Below are 19,754 nucleotides of genomic sequence, written 5' to 3'. Positions count from 1 at the left end.
AACCATGCAGAACTAGTGATTCTTGAATGATCATTACTAATTCCTCCACAATCACTTCAGCTACCTCTATCAGAACCCTAGGATGTAGTCCATCTAGTCCACGTGACTTATCTATCTTCAGACCTTTCAGTTCCCAAGCTCCTCCTTCTTAGTAATATAAACTGCACACACTTCTGCTCCCGACATTCTTGAACTTCCAGTATACTCCTCATGTCTTCCACAGTGAAGACTGGTGCGAAATACTTTGTCATTCAGTTTGCCATTTCCCTTGTCCCCCATTACTAACTCTCCAACATCATTTTCCAGTGGTCCGATATATACTCTTGCCTCTCTTTGTATATTTGAGAAAACATTTGGTATCCTCTTTGATATTATTGGCTAGTTTATCTTCATGTCTCATCTTTTACTTCCTTATGGCTTTTAAAATTGCCTGCTGCTGGTTTTTAAAAGCTTCCTAATCCTCTACCTTCCCACTATTTTTTGCTCTGTTATATGTCCTCTGTTTTGCTTTATGTTGGCTTTATTTCGCTTCTCAGCCATGGTTGTGTCATCCTGCCTTCAGAATATTTATTTGGGATGTATCTATCCTGCATCTTCCAAGTTGTTCCCAGAAACTCCAGCCATGGTTGCTTTGCCACCATCCCTGCTAGAGCCCCCTTCCAACCAGCTTAGGCCAGCTTCTCCCTCATGTCTCTGTAATTCCATATACTCCACTATAAAAATATTACATTTGACTTTAGCTTCTCCCTTTCAAATTACAGGGTGAATTCTATCATATTATAATCACTGCCTCTTAAAGTTTTTTCACATTAAGTTCCCTAATCAAATCTGGTTCATTACACACACCCAATCCAGGAATAGTTGATCACCTAGTGGTCTCAACCGCAAGCTGCTCTAAAAAGCCATCTTATAGACATTCTGCAAATTGTTTCTCTTAGGATCCAAAATCTGCACCAACCAGACTTTCACAATCTACCTGCATATTGAAATCCCCCAAAACTATTGTAACATTGCCCTTTTGACATGCATTTACTATCTTCCGTTGTCATTTTTAGCCCACATCCTGCCTCCTGTTTGGAGGCCTATATATAACTCCCAGCAGGGTTTTTAAAAAATCTTTGTAATTCCTTATATCTACAATGATTCTACATATTCTGACTCTATGTCACCTCTTCCTAAGGATTTGATTAATTTTTTTTTACCAACAGAGCCATCCACTCCCTCTGCCTACCAGACTGTCCTTTCAATACAATGTGTAACCTTGGATGTTAAACTCCCAAATATGATCTTCTTTCACAGCTGACTCAGTGACGCCCACAATGTCATATGTACAATCTCCAAATGCACTAAAAGATCATCTACCGTATTCCATATACTGTGTTTATTCAAATACAATATAACACCTTAAGACCTGCATTCATCACCTTTTCAATTTTGTCCCCCGTTACACTGCAACCTATCCTACTGACTGCAGTCTTGTCCTATCATCTTCCCCTATCCTTTTTGCCTGTCCTTCTCGACAGTGACACTACACATTGGCTCTACTTGTATGCCATCTGCCCCATTCTCAGTACTATCACTCAGTTTCCGACACCCCTGCCAAATTAGTTTAAACCTTCCACAACAGTTCTAGTAAACCTGCCTGCAAGGATATTAGTCCTCGTCTGGTTCAGCATTTGACTAATAAGATATAATTTATATTAGTTGCAAATAGTTTAAATAGCCACCAAATTTCAATGGATCTTCTTTCTGGCATTGTTAAGAACATTGTATGAATAAAAATAAAGGTATACTTGGGTGAATGATTTGGTTCTCCACAGGATTTTGAAGAAGATGAAAACATTGAAGCCAAAATTGATAAAGAACTAGATGATAATGAAGAAGCAGCAAGAGAAAGCACAGATGATGAAAAGCATTCTGGGAATGAAGTAGAACAATCATGTGAATTGAATGAAGATTCACATAATGATATGGAAAAGGCTAATGAAGGGGAAAATGTTACCACCATTACTTTTGCTCCCATATCAGAGGCAGTCAGTGAAAGCTCATTCCAAGAATTAAAGCAGGAGGAACAGCAAGACAAGGAGCAGAATGAGGAAGTAAAGCGCTACATAATGGAAAAGATTGAACAGGCCAACAAGGAACTGAAGGATGAAGATCCTGTGGATCAAAATCGAGAGCGCAGATTGAAGTTCAAAGACAATTTAGTTGACTTGGTGGTCCCACCTGCAGAGTTTGCTGAAATAGAAAGAGACAATGAAGAGATCACAGGTCCAAAGTCTATAAACTATATTTCAAATGATGTTCAAAAAGACAATGAAGAAGAGGTCATAGATAAGATGTCTCAAATGCACATTTCAAATGATGCTCAAAAAGATAATAATGAAGAGCTCATAGATAAGATGTCTGAAATGCACATTCCAGATGATGCTCATAAAGGTGATACAGGCAAACAGTGGGATGAGGATAAAAACAAGGACAAAGAAGTGTTGATGGTAAAAGATGGAAAATTTGAACTACTGAGTTTACAGGATTTTGAAAGTCAAGGTACTCTACCTCAGATTTGTATTGATTTCAGTGAAAATGCATGGGAACAATTGGAAAATTTTAAAGGAAAAAACCTCTCAAGCATCCAGAACAGTTTATCTCCCTTCCCAACAGAAATACTTAATACACTAAAACCAAAAGATGAACGAAAAGCTGAAGTAACTTCTTCATCCAATGCACAGAAGAATAGAACTAAAAAGTCATTATCTCGAAGAGTGCAATCTGCAACAGTTTTCTCAAAACAATCTGCCGATGTTATTACCCCAGAACATAAAGAGCTTAACTGGAGAACTCAACAAAAGAAGATGCAGTCAAAGACAGAGGTATTCTTTGTTTATTAAACTATATAAATCAAGTTCATCTGCTTGTAAATTGTTTCTGCTTTCTTATAGTATCTATATAATTTTCATGGAGAACATGAGATTTTCTTTAGTTTCATTTTGTGTAATATAAATAAAGTTGTACGTATATTATACATAAATGGAAATATAGTGGATTCTGGTTAATAGGGACACATCAGCACCTGTGCATTTTTAGCCTAATTAAGCAACTATCACAATTAGCCAAAGTTTCATGGAAACTTGTGGCTTAACTACTGAGCCCAGTGGAACCATTTCTACTGATAGGAGAAGGGGCAAAGGTGGGTTACTAGCACCTTAAAACCACTGGCTTCGGGCAGATGGAGCTCATCAGCAGTGGCTGGCAGCTCACCTAGGAGAAGGAAAACTCTGATCCCAAACTTCCATTGCCTTGCAGCTACACCCACTCACGGAAAAGGCTTCGGGAGCAAACCTTGAGGGAAAAACCTAGTACGTGAGTCACTAAGGAGGTCTTACATTGAGTTCAACTTTGACTGGCAACTTCTGTGATGCTGCTGGTATCAAACTGTATTGGTCTCTGTTGTTTCTTTGGATTCATCAGCTGTGTAGAGAGGGGGAGCCTGTTTCTTGCTCTCCATAGTGTACAGCCCTGGCTTGTGAATCACAGCTGGGGTGCTAGGGTGCAATATCCATGGTTGACCCAACCTATTTCCTCCTCCATGGAAATAGATTAAAAGGTATAATGAAGCCAAACTACATAATTACTAAACTAACTACAGAAATTAATACAAATTATGTATTTAAATAAGATACAGAACAAATTAGAGCATTACCAATACTACCACAGTTCTATAAAATTGTATTAGTTGCCAATATTTATCACACAGAGGAATTCATCTGGTGTAATCTGCCTTCTATGGGATGTCCAGGGAGAGTAGCACCTATAGTGAATGGGCTTATCATGTCCATTATGGAGCAGCTCACTCACTTTTGGTCCCCACTGGACACTCAGCTCACTGCAACACTTCATGGAGAGCAAAAGGCAAGATAAGGTACTCATACCTCTGCACCTGAACTTCTAAGGTCGAGAAAGTGGAACTGTTTCAGTACAATGGACTTCTCACTTCAGAAATACTCCAGCACAGATTTCATTGTCATCATCAGACATGACATACGACCAGAATGCTGCTGAGTTCTTTTGATTGACTGTAAATGGTTGACAAAATTAGCATAGACACCTAGTGCAGATAATGGACTGCTTTCATATGAAGCTTTCAAAAATTGCATCCTCCAAATCTTAATTTGTATTGTAACATTCAAGATGATTGTCGAGACCTTCCAGTGCTTCATAGGTCCTAAATTGTTGAAGAAGTGAAATTGTTTCACTCTCACTCCCAATGGTTTCTGGCATCTCCAAGCCTGAATGCTTGACACTGCAGTGAGCAAAATAATTCTAAATCGTCTCACTATTTATTTATCGCCAACTCCCATTGACAAAAATCTGCTTTTTGAATAAAAACACATGCAAATGGTGCTATTTAAAAACTGCTCTAAGCATTGTGTAGTGTCTAACATCCACACAAGTTCATGTGACTGTCGCTAGTTAGAAACTGTTCAGCAACAGTCTCCTGTCCCAATTAAACAGCATAGTGTCCCAAATATGTGAAGGGAATACCAGCTATTTTCTTCATTACTTTTGGTTCTTTAAGAGTGTCCCAGTGTCCCAAATAAGCAGCTACCCTGATTAACCAATGGAGCAATTAACTGGAATCCATTGTATAACATTTTATTACCCAGGAGAAGGATTTAGGCTTAACTTTGATAGAAGGATTTACTATTTCAGCAAAGAAAACTATTTTCACTGCTGTTCTTATCCTTTGCACATATTTTTCGTGTTATAAATGCATGTCCAATTTTCCCTTGTTAGGGGAGTGACAAAATCTGCTCCATATCAGACAAAGTATTTAATGTTCCAACAGCAAAAATAGAAAAATACATCATGGAATATGAATACATTGGGTTAGTAAAGTTATGTATATATCGTGAGGTCGAGTATACTTTGCCTTTGTAAAACCATAAATCTAAGCATGTATTTGGTTATGCCACTGGCCACTTATTTATAAAAGTTGGACCTGGGTGTGTAACAATTACATTAAAAACATGCAGCTTTTAGCCATATTGAAGAAAACCACACTGTAACTTTGAGAAAATCATTGAACTGTTACTTGAAAATCAAATTTAATGTAAATTGAAACATTCTCACTTAAAAAAAGTCAAATACATAAACCTGAGAGAAATTAGATAGAAGAGCCAAGGATTCAAACTGAGACAATTCCACATAATTCACTATTTCCTAAATTATTTGAGTTTTTTTTGTCTCCCTTCTTGGAAGATCATTGCAATTGTGACACGGCTTTCTGCGCAGAATCAGCAAGAAGTTAGAGTAGAAATTTATCCTCAGTCATATAACCTCATTGTACAATTTAGTAGTATGCACAGTGTGCTATTTTTTCCTCAGTATTAGCTGATGGCTCATTTCTTATAGACTTGATTATGCCCCCAATTTCTTAATTGTGCTCTGCTTATCGCTTTTGTGAATTTTCATCACTGATTTCACCTCATTTTAAATATACTACCAAACATGCCATTTCTGTTCTTCTATTTGTTTTTAATTCCATTGTTGGATTTTTGAAACAGAAAATATGTTTATGTATCAGCTTTAAGGGACAATATAATTTATAAATTATGTTGGTGTTGTATTCACTAAAACCAAGTGCTCTATATCATGCTGATAAAATCTTGTATTATAATTGATTTTAAAAATTCCTTGCCAGCTTTTAATCTGCATTTCACTGATAACATTCTAATTAAAACTTGATCTGAATAGAATAGAAGGTATGCTCTTGAATATTTCCACTCTTCCAAATGTATAAGACTCAAATCTGCAGTATCATGGCAGTTCAAGGCTTTTAATTTAAAAATTCTTTGCCTGGATTTCATAAATGTGGAACTAATACTTCTTGTCACCCTTGGACTTCCTTTGCTCTTAAGATACAAAATTGAGTGTTAACACCAGAGGCAAACATTGAAATTGAAATAGAAGCAGAAAATGCTGGAAACATTCATCAGCTCAGGATGCATCATTGGAGGGAGAAGAGCATTAACATTGGTGATGAAAGCCAATCTACCTGAGGTGTGAATTCTTTCTCTCCTGCAGATGCTGCTAGTTCTTCTTAACATTTCCAGCATTTTTTCAAAGTTTTATTTTGGGTATCCATGCCACCTTATGATTTGCATCTCCTCTTGTTTTTAACGTTGCCCTTCATTATGAGCTTCTGCCTTTCACATAAATTTCCTAGTTTAAGGAAAATATGAGCTTATTGTTAAAAAATGAAGAAAATATTCTAATTCATGAAAAAATGTGGTAACTAATGTAGTTTCTAAGCAACTATTCTGTAGAAACTGCTGTACCTAAGGAGAGAGAGGCTGGTTTGAAAACTGCTTGGATTTGAGGTGCATGACAATCTGGTTTGATAAGAATAAATCCATGTTGACCCTTATTATGGTTTAATTTAGTATGGTAATTTATTACCTATGATACAGGCCAGCAAAACTGATGAAGAAGAGCGGAAGAAAGAGGAGAACAAGATAGCTTTTGGGATCTGGCTTCAAAAGAAGAAACAGCAGCACCAAAAAGAAAAGAGAATTCAATGTGCAAAGGAAATAGAAAAAAAGAATAGTAAGGTAATTAGAATTATTCTTTTCTCGAAATATGAAATCTAACCTGCCTATTTAATCAAATTACACTGTGGAGAATATTGGCTCTGATTGCAATTTTAATCATTATCAACTTTGCATTTTCTTCAGGAGTTAAAGCTGTCTATTTGTTTCTTTACTTCTTTTGTTAACTTTACTATTATATAATTGATGGTTCCTGTTTTGACCTCTAGAGGCACAGGTTGTTTTATATGAGCATCACTTCCTGTTTGTAAGCTTTCTATTTGTTTGTGTGTATGTGTATATATATATTTCCTGTGTGTGTTAATTTGGATTTCAATTTGAAGCACATAGAGGAAAGACAGCCATCTCCATTCTTCCTTTATTTGCCCTTGAAACAGCATTATCTTTTCACAAGTAAGATCTCATTTAAAAACTCTGAAGGAAGCTTCATCTTGGGTGATTTTTGAGAAGGTGTTTAACTCACTGTATAGTTTCGTACATATGCACTACAAGAGTAGTAGAGTGAAAAGGTAACTTGTCTTCAAAGGCATTGCCCACGGACTGAAGATGTGCCTGAACACCACAGTCGCTTCCAACCCAGGCAACCTCGATCGCCCAGACCTGGAAGTGAGGTCAGAATGTGGTACATCTATCATGTCATCACATTGCTTGAATGAATCCATGATTAGCACAGCTGCAGCATGAGTCCATACCAGAGCTGAAATGGCAAGAGTGGTTTATGTTACATGTGAAGTTGAGGTGCAAATGGAGAAAGCTCACTAAGACATGGAGAAAGTGTGTGTAGAGGCTACATTAAGTGTGCCCAAGGAAGAGCGTGAAGCTGAGGCTGCCTCGGCAGAGGTAAAGGTGTATGAAACAACAGTTGACTTAGTGGAGAGTCTGTAACCAGAATCAGTCATGCTTTGCTCTCACAACAGCCAATACATCTTACTAAAGAATATGTCCAAGCATATTTTGACTATAAAAACTGCAGTGCTCCTTCTCTACAAGAAGCTGTCCACACCACACAGCCAACATGTCTTTCACATAGTCCAGCTTTTGAAAGTAAAGTTTTACAGCAGCAAAGACCCATAACACTCCCTTCCACAGTTCAACCACACCAAAGGCCTCAGTCAAATGCCAACCCAAGCTCCACAGACGTGGACAGACTGAACACATGTAACAAACCAGTCTCCACAATGCCCTCATTTAGGAGCCATTGGTACATTAGATTTGGCTTGGTGTCTGGCTCATTGAGACGTAGTCACTGAAGGACTAAAAGTGTTCAACAACCAGCCTGCCAGTTATCTCTACTGGAAGTCGAGCTTTCACAATGCCATGGAAGGACTGATCTCAAACCTAGTGAAGAGCTGGAGCTTGGTGGGGAGTCATTGCAAGAAGGGTTAGGGCAGTGCACATTAGTAATCCACCTCAGGGTTACAAATGCTGTGACAGAGGCTGGACAAACGCTAAGGCTCTTCAGAGCAAATCAAATCTCTCTCCAGCAGACTTGATTATTTTCCAAAGCACCACACAAAACTGCAGAAACTACTGGAGCTTGCAGATCTCTGGCTGCAAAAAAAATGAGGATTACTTACTAGGACTGAGTTACTTGGACACAGGAGGCCTTCTGTTAGCCCTCTGATTGATCACGGATGTTGCGTTCCAGCTCTCTACATGATAAGCAAGCCAGGGCAGTACAATATGGAGAGCAAGCTGTTACCAATATAGCAGGCTCCCCCTCTCTATGTAGCTGATGTATGCAAAGGAATGGCAGAGAGCGATACAGTTTGGCATCAGCAGCATCGTATGAGTTGCCACTTAGCACTGAACTCAATGTAGGACTGCTTTAAGGACTATCTCTGGATTTTTCCTCTGGGTTTACTCCGAAAGCCTTCCCCATGAGTGGGTCTAGCCACCAGGCAGGGGAGGCTTGAGATCAGAGTTTTCCTTCTCCTAGATGAGCTGTCAACCTGAAGCAACTGGCTTTAAAGCACCAGTAACCCACCTTTGCCCTGCTCCTGTCATTAGAAATGGTTCTACTGAGCTTAGTAGCTAAGCCACACAAGAAGGCCAGGAGCTGGACCTAGTTGTCAGAGGCTATTTAAGATGTATACCTTTGGTAGCATTTAATAGGTACTGGGAATTTATCCCTACTATAATCCCTGGCTATAGCAACTTTAAATAACCTACTAGAACACAGCAAGAGGAATAAACCCTATAGTGGAGAAACTACCAAACAATATGTAAGAACATTGGATAACTGAAGGATTCAGGTATAAAATGAAGCCTCATGTCCACACTATCCGCCATTTTCATTCTTTGTGAAATTTGTCTGCTGCCACGCAGAAATGTGGAATGACCCTAGTTTTGTGCTCTCAACTTCCAGCAACACCTCATTCAAAGAGAGGTCTCTAGCAAAAGCATAGAAAACCAAAACCCCTATCATGGACAACAAAACTGAAGTAGAAAACTCTTGTTATGAACCCCAGTGGACAATTCCCAGTCCATAATGTAGTATTGATGTAACTGGGACACCGCTGCAGATTGAACAACCACGTTTATTCAACGGACTTCCATTTTTTCTTACCTACGTCCTGACGTCATACGCAGTCTGATGCTACGAATACTCACACAATACATTACACATAAGACACCTCACCCCTGAAGGAAAGGCAGAAGTTTCAGGAAAAAAAACTCTTGTAGACTAGAAGCGCTTTCCAAAAAGGGCATTAAAAATGTTTCAAATGTTGTGCTTCAACAGCAGACCAAGCAAGACTGTAAAGCTAGCATACACTGCACTGACTGCAACAGTGACCAGCACATATTAGCACTTCATTCAAGACCAGCACCAAGGGCTACTACTGGTTCCAGCATACATGTAGCAGAGTACAGCGGGCAGCCATCAGATTAGCTACTTCCTCATGCACAGAGGTATGTGGGAAGGGCTTCAAGGTAAATCCTGCTCTGAAATGTGTCTACCCAACATTTATCTGAAAAGATATCCTAAGCAAAAATATGTATCATTGGCAAAATCAATATTCTTTGACATAGTCAGTTTTCAAAGTTCTATTTCCTCATACAGTTTAAAGACAAGTTCTGAAACATCCAAAGTTGCCGGAAGAAGAGCCAGTAGATTTGTCATTGAGTCCATAGGAGGGGGAGATCTTATCCTTACCAACCCCCATTGAGTGTGACCATATTCCCAACAACAGGGATGAAATCCCAACTCCTGAAGCTGCATGCAGCCATTCACATCTCAAGGCCATAGCTGACAAGATTCCCCTATTGGCTATTCTGCTGAGATTCTCCTGTTGCTTGGTAGATACTCCATCTGTGCACAAAAGGTATGTAAACACTTCAGTTGTCCGCACAAAGCATCTGATGCCCAATGACTGGACCTGGGTTGGGTCATAGTGGATGAAGCCTGCCTCAATGGTGCTCATCAGCCCACTGTCAACATTTTTAAGACTAATGTCCTAAAGAATGGGGGGGGGGGGTGGGTCCAACTAATTTCAGACTCTGTGAGAGTAGAATCTGTATGAAAGAGAAGATTGAAGGGAAGAAAACCAAGTACCCTGACATGCTTACCTCTGCCCTCTGCTCAACCAGATTTAGGCAAGCTGATCTTCTGTTACAGAAGATGGTATAATCTTCCATCGAATATGAGGTCTTCCTTCAAATCATGACTAAATAGTTTAGTGAAGATGAATCAAACAGTTGGGTATCTCCCCTTCCTTTTCACTCTTACCAAAAGGCAGAGAGCAGGTATTCAGTTGACACATTGAAAAGGATACCAGAAATAAAAGACCATAGTGCAGTCTTAATAGAAAGACTTTTCAGGAACAATCATGCTGAGTTAGTACCTCCACTTTATTCCAACAAAGAAAACTGGTATTTGCCTAACTTTGCTATACCGTCCTCTGAAATTTGCACAAATACGAATAGTCTTTGATTCAAGTGCACAGTTCAAAAGCATGTAATTGAACAATGTGCTCTTGTGGGCTCCAGACTTCAATGACAGACTGTTCAGGGTCCTCATGTGCTCCAGAACTTGAGTCTGTCGCAGCAATGGCAGACATTGAACAAGTGTTCTATAGGTATATAGTGAGAGAGGATCATCAAAATTACCTCAGATTGTTGTGGTTCGTGACCACCAACTGGCCAATGAGATTCTGGAGTACTTCAGCTATGACCTTCAGGGGACAGCTATTGAGGGAAAGAAGGAATTCAGGACTGAAGCACATTAATACATAGGCATTTCTATGTTGATGGTCTCAAGTTATTTTCTAGTGCAGAAGAAGCATGTTGAAAACAGTGCAAGACATGTTGACACAGTCTAATCTCAGACTTCATTAAAATCTCATCCATCAGTGCTGATGTCATCCGACGTTTCACATCTGCAGATCTGGACAAAGTAACAGAGTCTTGATCTTGCACAGAAGGACTGTGCAACGTAGTCTGGGCTTTGGATGGGACTTTGTTACCGACACCCTTACTTTCTGGGTTGCTGATACTGAAAACCCTTTTCCTGTCTTGGCCTGCTATCGACTATCAGCAGCCTATTTGACCTTCTTGGATTTGCTGCTCCAGTCAGTATTCAGGGATGCTTCATGTTAGGAGAATTGACCCAGACACTTGTGGATGGGATGTCCTACTCCCTAAGGGAAACAGGAACAGTGGCATCATTAGTGTTCTTCCCTTCAGGATCTAAGATGTTTGAAAATTCCAAGAACCTACACAATTCCACATCTACAGTTCAAAAGAAAGAGGCCTGCATCAACTAAAGCTGTTGCTGCTGTTGCATGCTTGAAGTTTATGCACACTGCTAGATGTAGTGAAGTTGGAGTCATCCTGAACAAGGCAAAACTTGCTCCTAACTCACCATACCAAGGCTTGAACTTGGAGCTGCTGCTCTAGCAGCTGGGATGGCAGAGATGATAACCACGGAACTGGATACTTATCAAGATCATATGAAGTTCTTTACTGACAGCAAGTGCTGTCTGTGCTCAGCAATATATTTAATGAAACAAGGTGATTTTATGTTTATGTACATAATAGGATCCAACTTGTTAGGCAATCAACTCAGAAGTGCCAATGAAACTATGTTCCTACTGATTTCAACCTGACTGATCATGCCCCAAGGTAATCAGCTCACCTTCTCCTCAAGGTTAACTGGCCCAGCATTTCTTGCTAATCCCCAGCAGGAACATTATCATGGCCAGTATTTTTGAAGTGAGAATGATTAAAGACTGTCTAGTAAGACTGTTTTCAAGACCAGTCTCTTTGTCTATCTTTTTTTTTGCCAAAGATTTAATGAAATGATTATTTGACTTTTAGTTTCTGTAATTAAGTTTGACATCCTGTGGATGCCAGATGGGGAGTAACGATGTTGCCTTGGAAGTTTAGGCGGCAGGTTTCTATTATGCTGTCTTTGTGCCAGGCAATAACCATCTGTATCAAGTTGAAATCTACTTTTTTCTATAATCCTAGATATTTGATTACTATGGACACTATTCACTCCAGATGGTAAATTGATTTATTAGTGTCGCATGTATTGAGGCACAGTGGAAAAACTTGCCTTGCATACTGTTCATACAGATCAATTCATTACAACATAATGCATAATATCATTATACATTAAGCGAGTACAAGGTAAAACAATAAGAATGCAGAATAAAATGTTACAATTACAGAAAAAATGCAGTGGAGGTAGACATAAGCTGTTAGGTTAAAACGAGATAGATTAGGAGGTCAAGAGTGCATCTAATTGTACTAGGGAATCATTCAGTAGTCTTAAAACAGTGGGATTGAAGCTGTCCTTGAGCCTGGTGATATGTGCTTTCTTTCAAGCATTGCTATCTTCTATCCAGTGGGAGGTGGGTGTGGACTTTGATTGTGCTGGCTGCTTTACTGATGCTGTGATAGTGTATACAGAGTCCATAGAGGGGAGCCTGGTTTTGTGACTTGCTGAGCTGTATCCAAAAGTCTCTGCAGTTTCTTGTCACATCAAACTGTGATTCATCCAGATAGGATGTTTGCTATGGTGCTTCAATAAAAATTGATAATGGTCAATGGGACATGCCAGATTTCTTTGGCCTCCTGAGGAGTAAGGGCACTGGGGAGCTTCCTTGGCATCACATCAATGTGGTTGGAAAAGCACAGGCTATTGGTGATGGAGAGGATCTTGAAATTCTGAACTATTCAACCTCAGTACCCTTCCCCTTCTTGAAGTCGTTGACCAGCTTGATTGTTTTTGCTGGTCCTGAGGGAAAGATTGTTGTGATTACACAATGCCCCTAGGCTTTGTATTTCCTTCCTTTACTACGACTCATTGTTATTTGAAATATGGCCCTTACAGTGGTAATATCTGCAAACGTAGAGCAGTATCTGGCCACACAATCATGAGTGTACAGTGGGTAGAGCAGGAGCTAAGGAAGCAGCCTTGTGGGCACCAGCATTGAGAATAATCATGGCACAGGTATTGCTACCTATTCTTGCTGACTGCAGACTGTTGGTCAGAAAGTCAAGGGTTCTGTTGCAAAGGAAGGTGTTGAGTCCTAGGTCTAGAGGCTTGGTGATGAGTTTGCTTGGAATTATAGCATTGAAAGTTGAGCTGTATTCAATAAACAACTATCTAACCTGGCTGCCTTTACTGTCCAGATGAGTGCAGAGCCAGTGGGATTGTTTTGTTGCATGGCAAATTGCGGTGGGTTGAGATAGTTTAGGAGACTGGAGTTAATACGTGGCATGACCAACTTCATGATGGTGAATGTCAGAGCCACTCAGGTCAGGTCAGGTCAAGTCAAGTCAAGTCAATTTTTATTGTCATTTCGACCATAACTGCTGGTACAGTGCATAGTAAAAATGAGACGTTTTTCAGGACCATGGTTTACATGACACAGTACAAAAACTAGACTGAACTACGTAATTAAAAAAAACAGAGAAAGCTATACTAGACTACAGACGTACACTGGACTACACTGGACTGCATAAAGTGCACAAAAACAGTACCAGCATTACAATAAATAATAAACAGGACAGTAGGGCAAGGTGTCAGTCCAGGCTTCGGGTATTCAGGAGTCTGATAGCTTGGGAGAAGAAACTGTTATATAGTCTGGTCGTAAGAGCCTGAATGCTTTGGAGCCTTTTCCCAGACGGCAGGAGGGAGAAGAGATTGTATGACGGGTGCATGGGGTCCTTCATAATGCTGTTTACTTTGCGGATGCAGCGTGTAGTGTAAATGTCCGTGATGGCGGGAAGATGATCTTCTCAGCTGACCTCACTATCCACTGCAGGGTCTTGCGATTCGACATGGTACAATTTCCGAACCAGGCAGTGATGCAGTTGCTCAGGACGCTCTCAATGCAACCCCTGTAGAATGTGATGAGGATGGGGGGTGGGAGATGGACTTTCCTCAGCCTTCACAAAAAGTAGAGGCGCTGCTGGGCTTTCTTTGCTATGGAGCTGGTGTTGAGGGACCAGGTGAGATTCTCCGCCAGGTGGTCATTAAGGAACGTTACCGTTTCTTGTTAGTTACTGAGATGATAGCAATCTTTTTAAAATGGGTGGGAATCTCAGATTGAAGTAGCGAGAGGTTAAAAAAATGTTTGTAAATGCCCCTGGCAACCATCTGCACAGAATCTTCGGATGTGGCCAGAGACACCATCAGGGCCAGATGATTTCCATGGGTTCACTCACTGGAAGGTGATCTTACATCTGCAATGGTGATTGTGGGGTCAGGAGCACTGGAGGTTACCATGGTGGGTGGTAACTTCCAATCCCCTTCTGTTAAAAACTTGCATTGAATGCATTAAGCTCATTGGGAAAGGATGTGCTGCTGTTTACAATGCTATCTGACTTCATCTTCTAGCTTATTACAGCAAGTAAACACTGCCACAATTGATGGCTGGTCTGGAACTTGACTTTGGATCGTTATTGTCTTTTAGCATCCTGAGAGCTTAATGGGGATCATATCACAATGTTTTGATTATGTGAGGGATTTTTTTTTTGTTCTATCTAACCTGTTGTGCCATCTAAAAAGCACTGGAGTGGGTTACAAGATGAGCACACTAATGCTCCTAAGCCCAGAAAATGGAAACACGAGGAAATCTGCAGATGCTTGAAATTCAAGCAACACACACAAAATGCTGGTGGAACTCAGCAGGCCAGGCAGCATCTATAGGAAGAGGTACAGTCGATGTTTCAGGCCAAGACCCTTCGTCAGGTCTAACTGGAAGAAGAAGTAGTAAGAGATTTGGAAGACCATAAGATATAGAAGCAGAAGTAGGCCATTCAGCCCATTGAGTCTGCTCCACCATTCAACCATGGGCTGATCTAACTCTTCCAGTCATCCCCACTCCCCTGTCTTCTCCCCATACCCTTTGATGCCCAGTCATTGGAGTTGTCCATTGCTGAGTGTTCAGATGGCCGAACTGAGATCCACATATTCTGGTGCAGTGTGGGCCTGAGTAAGTGGTGGCTGTGTTTTTTGGTTGGGTCTTTTGGTTGCTCATTCTGTCCTTTTGTGTCTGCTACTTGTTCTCTTTGGCACAGAGGTCACTATGTAGTATATGTATATGTAGTATATGTAGGTCACTATGTACCTTTCTTATTTCTCAGTTTTATCCATACAGCCTTAGTAGATGAGCCCTCAAGACCATCCTGTATGAGCATTGCAGTGACATTTTCCGAGTAGTAACGCCACCCTTCCCCACTTTAATTCTTCTTGTACTGCCATGTCTAAATCAATGAAATCTCAGATTACTGAGCTGCCTGTTCTGTCCCTGCAACTAAGTCTCACTAATGGCTACAATGTCACAGTGCCATGTACAGAGCCATGCTCTAAGCTCATCTGCCTTACCTACAATACTCCTTGCATTGAAATAGATGCAACTGAGAACATTATTCCCACCGTGTTTAACCTTTCCATTCATGCCTTTATATGTAGGCTTACCAACATCTTTCCCCACAATCACACCATCTATCTGCCCTGGCACTTTGGTTCCCATCCCCCTGCACCTCTAGCTTAAACACACCCCCCCCCCACCCCCAAATCAGCAGTAGCTTCAGTCTCTCCTCACTGCCGCCTCTTGAGCCAAGCCATCAAGTTCTGCACTTTAACACTGGCCCACTCACACTATAGCTACTCCCACAATGGCCACTCCACTTAAACTCTATTTATTTTTATTGACCCTTGCCAAGTGCCTAATTGTCTATTATTTAAAGCAAGAGCTTTAATGCATTTGCACAAACATAAGAAACTGAACTCTACAGTATATTGTTAGTAGTTCTGTTATATGGATTTGAAAATGTTACAGTGTCAACAAAATAGATCACTAAAATATACAATTAACAGAACTAGCTTTCTCAAGCATTACCAGAAGACTTAGCTTAGTGAAGTAGGGAAGTCAAACTATCTTAAAAGTAAATAATCCTTTGGCTATGTTCCCTTTCTCCATTTATTATTATTATTATTATTATTTTGATAAAATAGCAAGAAATGTATTATCAACTAACTGAACTAGTTATCTATATAAGTAAATACAGTATGCACATTATATGAAAAAGCTACCAACTGTGAGTTTGTGAATCAAATGTGGTTAGCTAGTGTGAAGCTAGAAAATATTTAAGTGTCTGATTTATCAATATAGTGGTAGGTGCCTGGAATGCACCACCAGGAGTGGTTTGAATACAAATACAATAGAGGCATTCCAGAGGATCATGACTTTGCAGAAAATGGAAGGATGGGGATGGACATTGTGTAGGCAGAAGGGATTAGTTCCACTGGGTATTTGATTACCAATTTTACATCTTGGACTGAAGGGCCTGTTCCAGTGCTGTACTGTTCTACGTTCTAAAATCCCACCAGCAAGACCATATACACTCTACCTATAACATTTAAGAAATATGTGGAGTGGGAAGGGGAGGGGGAGATCCAGAATGATAGGAGAATATAGGAGGGGGAGGGATGAAGCTAAGAGCTGGCAAGTTGATTGGCAAAAGTGATACAAGGCTAGAGAAGTGGGAGTATCATAGGACGGGAGGCCTTGGAAGAAAGAAAGGGGGAGGGGAGCACCAGAGGAAGATGGAGAACAGGCAAGGAGTTATTGTGAGGGGGAAAGAGAGAGAGAGAAAAAGAAAAAAAATAGATAAATAAATAAGGAATGGAGTAAGAAGGGGAGGAGGGGCATTAACAGAAGTTAGAGAAATCAATGTTATGCCATTAGGTTGGAGGCTGTCCAGACGGAATATCAGGTGTTGTTCCTCCAACCTGAGTGTGGCCTCATCTTGACGGTAGAGGAGGCCACCTCCAATGGGATCCCACTACTAAGCACATCTTTCCCTCCTCCCCCCCCCCCCCCACTTTCTGCTTTCTGCAGGGATTGCTCCCTACACGACTCCCTTGTCCATTCGTCTCCCCATCCTGTCCCGCCGATCTCCCTCCCGGCACTTAGCCTTGTAAGCGGAACAAGTGCTACACCTGCCCTTGCACTTTTTCCCTCACCACCATTCAGGGCTCCAGACAGTCCTTCCAGGTGAGGCGACACTTCACCTGTGAGTTTGCCGGTGTGGTATACTGTGTCCTGTGCTCCCAGTGTGGCCTTTTATATATTGGTGAGACCTGATGCGGACTGGGAGACCATTTTGCTGAACACCTACGCTCTGTCCGCCAGAGAAGCAGGATCTCCCAGTGGCCACACACTTTAATTCCACGTCCCATTCCCATTCTGATATGTCTATCCATGGCTTCCTGTACTGTCAAGATGAAGCCACACTCAGGTTGGAGGAACAACACCTTATATATCGGCTGGGTAGCCTTCAACCTGATGGCATAAACATTGATTCCTCTAACTTCTGTTAATGCCCCTCCTCCCCTTCTTACCCCATCACTATTTATTTATCTATCTATCTCTTACTATCTCTTTTTTCCGTTAGTCCTGACGAAGGGTCTTGACCTGAAACATAGATTGTACTTCTTCCTATAGATGCTGCCTAGCCTGCCTAGTTCCACCAGCATTTTGTGTGTGCACCCAGAAAAATGTTCTTACTTGGACATAATATATGCACCCCTGAACATACATAAAATGTTTTGCTTCATTAAGCATGAGGCAGCTCAATGTTGATGCAGAGCTGCAGCGAGTGCAATTATGCAAGCTTCTTCTCTATCACAAATTAACACCACAGTTGCTAAAACCAAATAAGCCAAGGCCAGCTGCAAAGATCCATAACATCCTTATTTGGAAATGTATCTATTCTGCCCTCACTCGAGAGTTTTCCCATTTTCTTAAGTTAGGCAGAGAGGTAAACTCCAGCCCCGCGTAGTTGTAGTTTGGAAATGGTTTTATTATTCACCCTCACGTTACAGTATGCAAGGAGCTGAGTAAAAAGACAGTATTTATTGGTGTTCTCACAAAAGATAGATTGAACTATTCATTAAAATTCCTTTGACTTCTAATAGCAGCTAAATGAAATGTACAAACATTATAAAAATGGTCAGACTGATGGTGAAAGTTTGACAACAGCTGTGAACTTACAAGTAAGCAGTGAGTCTAGTAATTAGGAATGAAATAACAAATCAAATCAAGAAGGACATAACACTCTCCACCTGGTACCTGTAAAAGATGCCACCAACTGAACTTTCATTAAAAAAAACTTTCATAAAATGGCTTTCATATAAAAAAAACAATTGGGGACAGTGCTCCTGATCAATTGAATAGCACAGTCAAGTACTAAAAAGTAATAAGACCACCTAATAGATTTGAAATAGAGGAGTAAAATTCCGTCCTTCAAGAAGGATCAATACCCACAGGTAGTGAAAATACATCCATTTAAAAAACATAGCCATAACATAATGCTTTGACCAGGTCTTTCACTAAACTGACTATTGTGTACCAGACATACATTTGACAACATTTCAGAAAATCTTGTTTACAATAAACTGACAGAAAACATCTCAACATATTGATTTTAAAAAAAAGGAAAATCACATCCCCAAATCAAACCCATTTTATCACAAAGTGTGGAGAATACACCTCCTCTACCTGCTTAAAATTTTGGTCCAGATTACACAGGTAGAAAAATGTGGTTGGGGAAAAACTTGTATAAAACATGATTGAAAGTTATTTCTAACTTTCTGCAAAGGTAGATACTAAAAAATGTAAAAAGGGAATGAAGAGGTTGTCCCAACCCAAACTTCAAAAAAAAGCCAGTTAGATGATGTCAAATATGCAAAAGAGAATTCAAACCAAATCTAGAATCTGTGTAGATTTAAAATATTGACTTCATTTTTACAGATTTGTAACCCGAGTTGAAGTTTCAATCATTTTCCGACAGTCTATTTTTCTGTTTATACTGTTCATTTTCTTAAGATATGTTGTAAACTGCAGATGATATATGTATCCCTGAACATAAAAAAAGTTTTCCTTCATTAAGCATGAGGCAGCTCAACATTGATGCAGAGCTGCAGTGGGTACAATTATGAAAGCTTCTTCTCTATCACAAAAAAACAGCTTAGTTGTTATCACCAAATAAGCCAAGGCCATTTGCAAAGAGTACTTCAAGAGCCATAACATCCTTATTTGGAAATGCATCTATCTTCCCTCGCTCAAGAGTCCGCCCATTAACCATGTCCTATTAACCTAGCATTGATCTTGTTGTATGATCAACAGTGTCCTGGTTGATAGGGATAAATTTCCACTACTTTGGACTAGTTGATCTCCTTATGCACTTCACCCTGTTGTTCACCTACACAGACTACTGGCGTAGAGAATCCAAGTGGATCAAACAGGCTATTCACTGTAGACAACACCCCATGTCTGGTGTACGGTTCCTCCACTGATGACACCAGGAAAGTGAACAAATTTCTGGTAACATCCCAACTTGCACCTAAATTCTCTGAATGGAAGGGAAGTCAACACCCAAGTCCAGGTCTTTCAACCCTTTCACAAGGTTGTCTGGAGGAAATGCACTCATGACTTTCAGCTTGTTGGAGGTGATCTTGTGCAATCACGATTTGGAAAGGGCAAGCATGTCTTGGGTGTTTCGGAGGAGAATAATTGCTTTTTCCTGTAAGTGTTTCTTCAGTATGCATGTATGGGAAGCAAGGCAGTTGTTTGCTTGCTCATGGCTGTTTGGGAAATGTTGTCGGGGGCTGCAGAAGTGGAG

At 40.3% G+C, this 19,754-nt stretch overlaps 1 protein-coding gene across 6 annotated transcripts in view; it reads left to right on the top strand.

Annotated features, from left to right (window-relative positions):
- Positions 1 to 19,754, top strand: part of ccdc181 (coiled-coil domain containing 181) — a 48,749-nt gene that overhangs the window by 17,256 nt on the left and 11,739 nt on the right. For 5 of the 6 annotated variants that reach the window (XR_009511818.1, XM_059968321.1, XM_059968322.1 and 2 more), the window contains exons 3-4: positions 1,821 to 2,870; positions 6,471 to 6,611. Coding sequence is in view for 5 of the 6 variants with exons in the window: in XM_059968321.1 (XP_059824304.1) it covers positions 1,821 to 2,870; positions 6,471 to 6,611 (1,191 nt within the window). In the remaining variant the exon portion in view is untranslated. Of the gene's footprint in view, positions 1 to 1,820; positions 2,871 to 6,470; positions 6,651 to 19,754 lie in introns of those variants that run through there. The other variant, XM_059968324.1, reaches the window with a different exon arrangement.

This window comes from Hypanus sabinus, chromosome 4 (assembly GCF_030144855.1).
Source record: "Hypanus sabinus isolate sHypSab1 chromosome 4, sHypSab1.hap1, whole genome shotgun sequence".
In the NCBI taxonomy this organism is placed as follows: domain Eukaryota; kingdom Metazoa; phylum Chordata; class Chondrichthyes; order Myliobatiformes; family Dasyatidae; genus Hypanus; species Hypanus sabinus.
The sequence above is the reverse complement of the archived record's forward strand: the minus strand, read 5'-3'. Positions and strand labels throughout refer to the sequence as shown.